The sequence below is a fragment of the Carlito syrichta genome, unplaced genomic scaffold, assembly GCF_000164805.1.
Source record: "Carlito syrichta isolate Samal-C Ts95f unplaced genomic scaffold, Tarsius_syrichta-2.0.1 Scaffold314155, whole genome shotgun sequence".
Taxonomy (NCBI): domain Eukaryota; kingdom Metazoa; phylum Chordata; class Mammalia; order Primates; family Tarsiidae; genus Carlito; species Carlito syrichta.
Window position 1 is genome coordinate 436,784 of NW_007258251.1, and position 10,555 is coordinate 447,338.

At 41.0% G+C, this 10,555-nt stretch overlaps 1 protein-coding gene across 1 annotated transcript in view; it reads right to left on the bottom strand.

Moving 5' to 3' along the window:
• The window catches only part of YWHAQ (tyrosine 3-monooxygenase/tryptophan 5-monooxygenase activation protein theta), a 41,859-nt gene extending 31,308 nt beyond the window's left edge, over nt 1–10,551 (bottom strand). The window contains exon 1 of the mRNA XM_008071193.1: nt 10,333–10,551. Coding sequence (XP_008069384.1) covers nt 10,333–10,551 — 219 coding nt within the window. The remainder of the gene's footprint in view (nt 1–10,332) is intronic.
• Nucleotides 10,552–10,555: the final 4 nt, after the last annotated feature.

A 10,555-nucleotide genomic window follows, 5' to 3' on the forward strand; every position in this document is an offset into this window, starting at 1 on the left:
AGCAGGTCGAGGCTGCGGTGGCCAGGAGCGGCCACTGCACTCCAGTCTGGGCGACAGAGACTCCAACTCAAAAAAAAAAAAAAAAAAGTTATTTGAACCATAAAATGTCTAATCTGTACCTCACCATAACTTATGGTTTTAAAGCATTTTCACACACTTTTCTAATTATTTCCTATAAACACTCTGCCATTTGCAAACAAAAATGTATGGCTGCCCTTAAGTAAAAAGGCATTTATATTAAATTTACACAAGTCCTTATCATCATGGTCTTGCCACTTGCACTATCACTTCTCCATTTCTCTAAAGCCTGCAGCAAACATACAGGAGAGAAAATGTTCAAACAAGGGCCATCTTATAGAATACGTATTTAGTACCACACCATGCCAAACCCAACCACAGGAAAAAGATCCAGATGACAGAGATCACAGATTACTACTCATCTGGATAGACAAAAATGTAAATGAATTCTCAAGACTGGTGTGAAAAACAAGTTTCACTGATAAATGCTTTAACTGACTTGACTTACTGCCTCCAAAAGCTGTATATTTTTCAAACGTAAATGCAGCCCAGATCCAAAGAACCATTATTCACTTATTTATTTATTGTGTGTGAATCAGAGTCTCACTCTGTCCCCTAGGCTGGAGTGCAGTGGCATGCTCACAGCCACTGCAGCCTAGATCTGCTGTGTTCCGGTCATCCTTTGGCCTCAGCCTTCCAAGTAGTTGGAACCACAGGCATGTGCCACCATGCCTGCCTAATTTTTTGATTTATTGTAGAGACGAGGTTGCTCAGCTAGGTCTCGAACCCCTGAGCTCAGGTAATCCTCTCACCTCAGCCTCCCAAAGTGCTGGGATTACAGGGTGAGCCACCGTGCCCAGCTATTCACTTATTTCATGCATGTCAACTCTGCTTTCTGGTCAGGAATTCAGACGTGCAGGTGAAAAGATTATTAACCTTATATATTAACCTTCTCAATATAAGGAAGCAAAAGCCATTCCAATATACCAGATCCTTAAGCTAGCTTTTCAGGAATTAATAGGGATCCTTACTACCCAATCTCTAACATCAATTTTTTTCTTTATTATCATGTCTGTGATTTTTCTGGTCTCTAAATCCATACTTCTAGGAATAATATGTGGTAAATGGACACAGAAATAGACAGGAGGGAAAAATTTTTACAAATTTCATTATCACCACATATGAAAACTACTCAGAAAATCAACTGCTCAATCCTCCAACCACAGTAATAAAATTCCCCTAGAACAGCAGTTTCAAAATGTGGTCTGAGAACTTCTAGGTCTCCTCTACCTCTTTTGGGGGAAGAGAACAAAATTAAGCTATTTTCATAATTTTAAGATGTTATTTGCTTTTTTCCCCACCGTCATTCTCTCTTAAGCGGAGTTTTCCAGAAGCTACAAGAAATTTGATATTGCAATAGATTGAATGTAAAGCAATGCCATTATTCCCTCAATCGAATTTGCACTCAACCACCAAATAAAAATAAAAGTGATGGTCCCAAATGGGTATCAATACCTTTCTATTATACATTCTCTTATCTTAAGGACAAGACACAGGTTGCACTATTTTGCATGCAATAGGTATTAAAGACATTCACCTAGCAATAAGAAATATCATGCCTCTATCATATGGTAACCAACAATTACAATGAACATACCTATGCCGACCACATAGATCCCACCATTAACCTTTCACCATACTTGCTTTATCACACATCCACCCATTTCTAGAGGTTTTCATAAAAACTGAAGACATCACATGCATATCGCTAGTTTTTTCTTTTGAAACAAAATTTATGTACAATTCATCATACTAATTTCAATTCTGAGTGTACATTGGCTGAGTTTTGACAAATGCATAAACCAATGTAATCAAAATTCATATCAACATAAAGAACATTACAAAAAGAAAGTTCCCTCATGCTCCTTCTTCCTAGTCCATTCCTGCCTATACCCTCCAGAGGCAAAATATTCCTGACTTTTTTCCATAAACAAGTTTTTTTTTGTTATAGAATTTTGTATAAGGGAAATCACTGTGAACTTTTTGTTTTCTTTTTTTTTTGAGTTGGAGTCTCACTCTGTCACCCAGGAGTGCAGTGGCATGCTCACGGCCACCGCAGCCTCAACCTGCCGGGCTCAGGCGATCCTTCCACCTCAGCCTTCCAAGTAGCTGGAAATACAGGCTTGCACCACCATGCCCAGCTAATCTTTTTGATTTAATGTAGAAATGAGGTCTTGCCAAGTTACCTAGGCTGGTCCTGTACCCATGGGCTCGGGCAATCCTCACCTCAGTTTCTCAAAGTGCTGGGATTATAGGCATGAGTCACTGTGCCCAGCCAGAACTTTTTCATACAAAGTTTTCACTTAGCACATTTTTGAAATTCAACCATATTGTATTGTGCATCAGTAATCCACTTATTTTTATTGCTGAGTAGTATTACATTTATGAATACAGCACAGTGTTTATCCATTGTCCTATTAATGGATTATTCCCAGTTTTCTGCTCTTAGAATAAAGCTGCTATGAACACTCATGTACAGGTCTTTTTCTGGACCTATGCATTCATTCCTCTTGTATAAATACCTAAGAGTTGCAGGATTTCTGGGGTGGAAAAATTTAAATGCACACAGGAGGACAGAGATTAGTATAATGAATTCCAATTAAAGACAGCTGCAACTACGAGGAGAAGCCCCCCAAAATGGAATTTATTTTGAAATTATGCATTTATTATTTACATATTAAGCTTCAGTCACCTTGAGAAGTACTCTCTGATGCAGTACAACTATTGAGATATCTCCCACTGCTCAAAACAGTTTGTGAACTTGTCAATTTTGATGGCTTTTAGTGCTTCTGTCATTTTTTGTTTCACTTATTCCACACTGGCAAAACATTTCCCTTTGAGGACTTTTTTCATCAAGAGAAACAACAAAGTCACTGGGGCGAAAGAGTGAATAGGAGTGTGGGGCCTGGGGGCCAAGCCGTTTTTAGTCAAATACTGAAAACTCTGCAGTATAGGCAGGTGCGTTGTCATGGTGGAAGAACCAGTCATCTGTTTGCCACAACTCAGGACATTTCTTCCACAAATCATGATGCAACATCCTCAAAACTTCCAGATAAGAAGTTTGGTTGATCATTTGATCTGGAAGAACAAAATCTGAGCGTACTACAAGAGGTCTACACCCTCCAAAAGATAATTCCTTTTCTTTCTGGGTTTCCCTTCGTATATTAATTCAGACATTTGTTCCATTTATATCACCCAATTATTGTGAAGTCCTAGATATCATCACAGATACTCAATATGCAAACAATACTTTCAAATCTGGTGGTTATTCATCACGACATATTCAAGAAATATTCGTCATTGATTTACATTGATTTACCTTAGTTTAATTATAGTTGCAGTGGATGAACTATAATTTTTCTTCTCTTCACATCTTTTAGGTTTTTTGTTGCCCAGGTTGGAGTGCAGTGGCATGCTCACAGCCACCCTCTGTCTCAGCCTTTCAAGCAGCTGGAACTACAGGCGTGAGCCACCACGTCTGGTTAATTTTTTGATTTATTGTAGAGACAAGGTCTTGCCAAGTTGCCCAGTCTGGTCTTGAACCCCTGAACTCAGGCAATCCTCTTGCCTCTGCCTCCCAAGTGCTGGAATTACAAGCTGAACCACTGTGCCTGGCTCTTCACATCTTTTAAATGATACCTTGCTACCACCCCCTTAAGATCCAGAAACTCAATGGTGTAAATACAAAAATATTTTCTGCCATCCATTTGAAAGAATCAGTGCTAAATACAAAAACTAGTCTTAATGATAAATAATTATCAATACAGTCAAGCAGATTTCCAAATGTCAGATATTTTGAATTAACTAATTCCAGGCTATGATATCATTTCATAAGTGAATTTTATTAAAAGTAAAAAAATTAGCTCTGGTAGCCGGGCTCAGTGGCTCAGCCTGTAATCCCACGTCTTGAGAGGCTGAGGTGAGTGGACTGCCTGAGCCCGTGGGTTCGAGAACCGCCTGAGCAACTTGGCGAGACCTCATCTCTACAATAAATCAAAAATTGGCCGGGCGTGGTAGCACGCACCTGTAGTTCCAGCTACTCGGAAGGCTGAGGCGGAAGGATCGCCGGAGCCCAGCAGGTCGAGGCTGCGGTGGTCGGGAGCGGCCACTGCACTCCAGTCTGAGTGACAGAGTGAGACTCTAACTCAAAAAAAAAAAAAAATTAGCTCTGGTAACTATGAGAAGGAAGACAGTTCTCATTACATTCAATATGAATGAACAATAACACAATATTTCAATCCTTCCAGTCATCAGATTTTTGTTCTCCTTAAAAATCCGTCTGTGGGGGACAGTATAATGGGAAATGGTCATTTTTCAATCACTGCTAATGACAGTGTACACTAATATCTTTTCAGAGGGCTATGTGGAAAAAAAAGCCAATCTTCTGACTTAGAAATTCTACTTCCAAGAACTTAGCAATGTAAGCCAATTCTAGCATAAAGCATGCAACGAAGATGTTCTTTCCAATATTGTTTATAATGGGGAAAAATTGTTTATAACCTAAATGTTCAATAGGGCACTAGTAAAATTATTGAACATCCAAACAAATACACACCACTGGGTTAAAAGTCTGAACCAGATATGCTAAGCTATTAATGGCAGTTATGAAGGGAGTATTTGCCAATTTTCACTGCATCTTCCTAATAATCTTAATATTATTTCAGTCTTTTAACTCTGTGCTTTTTTTTTTTTTTGAGTTGGAGTCTCACTCTGTCACTAAGCTGGAGTGCAGTGGCACACTGCTCACTGTCACCACAGCCTTGACCTGCTGGACTCAGACGATCCTTCCACCTTAGCTTTCCAGGTAGCTGGAACCACAGGCATGTGCCTCCACGCCTGGCTAATTTTTTGATTTATTGTAGAGACAAGGTCTCACCATGTTGCTCAGGCTGATCTCGAATCCCTGAGCTCAGGCAATCCTCTTACCTCTGCCTCCCAAGCTGCTGGGATTACAGGCTTGAGCCACCGCGCCTGACTGTGCCAAGTTTTTAAAAGAGCAAATCTCAGGGCTTTGAAGACAACCATAACATTACATTTTGAAAATATATAGGACCCATTAAGTAAGTTAAGTAAGTTGAACTATAGAACTTAAATAGCACACACACAATAGTGACAAGGAAAAAAATGTCAAGCCTAGACAAAATATTCAGTTAACATGGCAACACATAAGAACTCAAAGGACATGACAGAATTCAGTACAACTCCATTCAGTTTATTTTACTTATGATCCCAAAGTTTTTCAATCTTGGCATCATTAGCATTTGGGACTGGGTCATTCTTTTGGAGGAGCAGTACCTGTGCACTGCATGATGTTTATCAGTATTCAGGCCTCTACCCACTCAGATGTCAGTAGCACCACCCCCTTCCCACTCCCATCCCCCCAGTCCTGAGGACCAAAAAGTCTCCAAATATTGCCAAAGTCCCCTGGGGCAATAAGGGGTGGGTAAAATCACCCTAGCTGAGAAACACTGATCTAACTTTTCACTTACAATCTTCACTTAAAAAAAAAAAAAACATCCAAAAAACAATTCTCAGCTTCAAGAAGCTTACAATCTAAGGGCAAAAAACTCAAAAGTCAAGCAGCTTTTAAATTTTATTGCAATATCATGTATACAAGGAAGGCTACAATATTATAGACTCAGAATTTTGCCCACCATAGATCTATCTTCTTTCCTTTCTCAGTTGCAGACATTAATGTCTCATATTTATTAAAATGCACAAATTCATCAAAACAAAAGATTCACACTATGGTCTTACGTTAGCTACCATGCACTTAGGGTCTATTCTATTCCATTTCATTTAAGCAGGAGTGACACTACTTGGGTTCAAATCCTTGCTCTACCACTTACTAGCTTTGTGATCTTAACCATGGCACTAACCTCTTAAATAAAGTTCCCTCAACTTTATTTTTATTATTTTTTTGTGTTCAATCTCTTTGTCACCCAGGCTGGAGTGCAGTGGCATGCTCCTGGCCACCGCAGCCTCGACCTGCTGGTCTCAGGTGATCCTTCCGCTTCAGCCTTCCAAGTAGCTGGAATTATAGGCACGCGCCACCATGCCTGGCTAATTTTGTGATTTATTGTAGAGATGAGGTCTCACACCAAGTTGCCCAAGCTGGCCTTGAACCTGTGAGCTCAGGTAACCTCTCACCTTGGCCCTCCAAAGTGCTGGGATTATAAGCGTGAGCCACTGCACCTCGTGGTTCCCTCAACTTTAAGAAAGAAATAGCATCAACCTACCTTAGGGGAAAGCAAAATGAGTGAAATAGTGCTTAGTGCATAGACAGTAAATGCCCAATAAATGTCAACTGTTACCCATTATTCTAACTATAAGCATATAAAGGCAGGCACCATCATTACCAATTTACTGATGAAGAAACAGAGGCTGAAAGATTCAGAGCCCATACCTTTTCCATTATGTCAATAAAAATCACATGAAAATTCACTATCAAGAATAACAAAACAGCTTTAGCCCAAAGTAATGACCAACATAAGAAACACATTTTCATTACAAGATTAATTTTAAAATACTTAACTCAAGGATCTTACTGAATTAAGGTTATTGAACTTTTTACACAATGACACAGACAACTTTCAACTTTCTCTACATACTATTTTAAGTAGTTTTAATTTTAAAAAGTCATAACTAGACTTTAGTCTTTGAAATTGTTTGTGTATTTCACTAAAACAGTCTACTGAAGCTATTCTGCTGTTATCTTGTATAAATACTATACATATGTCTGGTTCTTATTCCACGGTCACCAACTTTGTAAAAGGATTTTGTTCCCAAGCCGCCAATGGGTTCTGATTTCATTTGCCCTTCGCTCACACCCGAGTGAACTGCCTGAGCCCGCAGGTTCAAGACCAGCCCGAACAACTTGGTAAGACCTCGTCTCTACAATAAAATTTTTAAAAATTAGCCAGGCTTGGTAGCACGCGCCCGTAGTTTCAACTACTTGGAAGGGTGAAGCGGAAGGATCACCTGAGCCCAGCAGGGTGAAGCTGGGGTAGCCGTGAGTGTACCACAGCACTCCAGCCTGGGCGACAGGGTGAGACTCCAACTCGAAAAAAAAAAAAATCTTCAGTGTCATCACACTGGCAACCAAATGAGGAAAACACCCTTAATCTAAGCTTCTCTTATAAATTAAAGTCCCTTCCTTCCTTTCCAGGCTTTTCTCCTGCAGTGGCTCTAGACATAGTCTGTTCGTCACACTGACACATTCTTCCCTGAACAAGCCCTATCCTGTAAATTCCTTCTGCCTCAAATAGACACTCCCTCATTCTCTTCCCTCAATGCTCACTCCAAAAGCTGCTATCTTTGTGAAGCCTTTCCGGAGGTTTCGCTTTCCTTTGTACTACACAGCATTTTGTTCGTAACCATCTTATTGTATTATTTATGTTTGTATATTTCTCATATGCACTCTGTATTATAAGTTACTGAAGGGCAGAATCTACAGTTCTCAGCTTCATTCTTCCCCACACTGCTTAGCACAGTGCCTTGCAGATGTCCAATTTGAAGACGCACCTTCCCAGGATATTTTTTATAGGTTGGCCACTAACCCACAATTAGTCTCTTAAGGCCATTTTACTAATATTTTACTTATGCCTCAGGGTCTCAGATTAATCACGTTAAATTCTACTTCGCTAGGCTCGGTGGCTCAGCCTGTAATCCCGTGCTTTGGGAGGCCGAGGTGAGTGGATTGCCTGAGTCCGTAGGTTCGAGACCCGCCTGGGCAACTTGGCGAGACCTCATCTCTACAATAAATTTAAAAAAAAAAAATTAGCCGGGAGTGGTAGCACACGCCTGTAGTTCCAGCTACTTGGAAGGCTGAGGTGGAAGGATCGCTGGAGCCCAGCAGGTCGAGGCTGCACTCCAGTCTGGGCGACAGAGTGAGACTCCAACTCAAAAAAAAAAAAAAAATTCTTCTACTTCTTCTTGGTATATATATTTTAAAAAGAATGTCCTAATTTCAGGGATTCTTCCTACTGAAATGATCTATATAGAAGTTCTTTAAGGCCAGGTGCCATGACTCGTGCCTATAATCTCAGCACTTTGGGAGGCAGAGGTGAGAGGATTGCCTGAGCCGGCTGATTTGAGACCAGCTTTGGCAACTCAGCGAGACCTCATCTCTACAATAAACCAAAAATTAGCTGGGTGTGGGGGCACCTACCTGTAGTTCCAGCTAATTGAAAGGCTGAGGCAGGAGAATCACCTGAGCCCAGCAGGTTTAGGCTGTGGTGGTCGTGAGGGTGCCATTGCATTCCAGCCTGGGCAGCAGAATTAGACCCCACTTAAAAATCAATAAATATGCACTGCCTGAGCCCACGGGTTCGAGACCTGCCTGGGCAACTTGGCGAGACCTCATCTCTACAATAAATCAAAAAATTAGCCCGGGTGTGGTAGCGCGCACCTGTAGTTCCAGCTACTTGGAAGGCTGAGGCAGAAGGATCACCACAGCCCAGCAGGTTGAGGCTGCAGTGGCTGGGAGCGTGCCACTGCACTCCACTCTGGGCAATAGAGTGAGACTCCAACTCAAATAAATAAATAAATAAAGGTTCTGTAATATACCTGGTCTCTCTCAGGTCATATATCAATTGAGCATACTCTCCTGGACTTATGCCTTCATAAAAACCAAAACATGTGAAGCCACCAAATAAAAACAAATATGACTTATTAGAGAACATGAAAAATTTTGTAGTGATTCTGAGTTGCTACAGGCTAACTAAAAAATTGCAAAGTAACAACTGAACAGAAAGAGACTGAAATATGCTGAGAGTGCACCCAAAGTAATACATATACAGAAACCCTGTTACCATATAGAACTCTTAGGAGTCTTCCCTTGATAATAGGTAATGTTGTCAACAGTCATTACTATAAGCTGAAGTCACTTTCAAGTTGACATATTTTTTTAATACAGGCAATTCAGTTCAGAAAGCTTTCCTATGCGTTTTCTCTATGCCATGCAAGAACTGGAAGCTAAGAACACACAGAATAATAAAACAAGCTCTCTATTTCATACAATAAATAATCCAAAATTTTCTCCACTTTAGTTTTCTCTACTCTCTGCACTTTCTTTGCCGCTATAGGAACTATTTCTATCAGTCATGATTTTGTTCAGATCACCTGTCATTAGAAAAACAAGTAGACTTTAAGTTTTTTTTTTGTTTTGTTTTTTTTTACAAGGGGGAACATAGTCCTTGACCCACCATTCTGATGAGATGAAGGAGAAAGGCTGGGAAGGGAAAGAGGAATTGTTTCCTCTATCTCTACTGAAAAATCACCAATCTTCATGACAGCCCAGATTATGCATCCAAACATGATGGGGACTATATAAAAAATCTGGTGTGTCTCTTGTAAAAGTGGCACTTAAAGGAAGGCAAATCATATTAGCTATTTCTTATTTTATCGCCATTAAAACACTTAAAAATCACTCCTGATTATAACGCTGGTATTTAACTTTTTAAAACTTATCTTATTGATCAAAATATCCATGCAATGACAAAGCTAAAAACGTTCTCTCTAATAAGAGTGAATCACAGCAGCGACCTACCCCACCCAACAGTTGCCCTTGCTGAGACTGGACAGTTCAAAACCTGGAAAGCTCTCCTTGTCTACTTCACACCAGAAATGACACGGTGTTTAAGCGTAGCTATGTATGGAAATGAAAAGAAATGTTATTACGTATTGAAATCTACTAAGGCATTTTGTTCTTCAGCTAACAGCTGTGCCCTTTTCACATTTAGTGAACTCCCTTTCTCTCTCGTTTTTAACAGAAAAGCTCAACAGATACTCTTACTTGAAAAATGAACTATCTGTTCAGATTTTCGAAGGAAATTTCCATTACTAGGACTGTGAGGAAAAGCTATTACAGCGTCTCTGTCAAAAAGGTGCATGCATCCTCTTTGGACTGCCTGAAGATGACGAACTGATTAAATATATTCACAGATCTCAGTAGCCAGTCTCCCGGTTCAGAAGCCCTAAAAATGATTCGCAGTCTTGTTCAAACCTCCTTGGAGCTTCAAAGTTATAGTGCGTGGTAGCAACCCAGGGTGGTCTGGGGAAAAAAGAACTGAAGTCACCTACTAAGGAATCCAGGGCTCGCGTTCTCAAACCCGCTCCATCGGAGGGCAATCAGGCAAGCCCCGGCTCATGTTTCTCTCTGCCTGCCGACGAAACTCTCAATGGAAGGCGTCACACAAAAGGCCTCCGCTCCCGCCGCCCCTCGTTCCCCCACCGAGGCCGGCGCGGACTCACCAGGACCGTGGTGCAGATGAATCTCAGCTCCGACTCCACTTTCTCCCGATAGTCCTTAATCAGCTGCAACTTCTTGTCGGAGGTGTCGGTTTTCTGCTCGATGCTCGAGATGACCCTCCAGGCGGACCGGCGGCCCCCGACCACGTTCTTGTAGGCCACCGAGAGCAGGTTGCGCTCCTCGTTGGACAGCTCGGCGCCCTGCTCGGTCACGGCCTTCATGCAA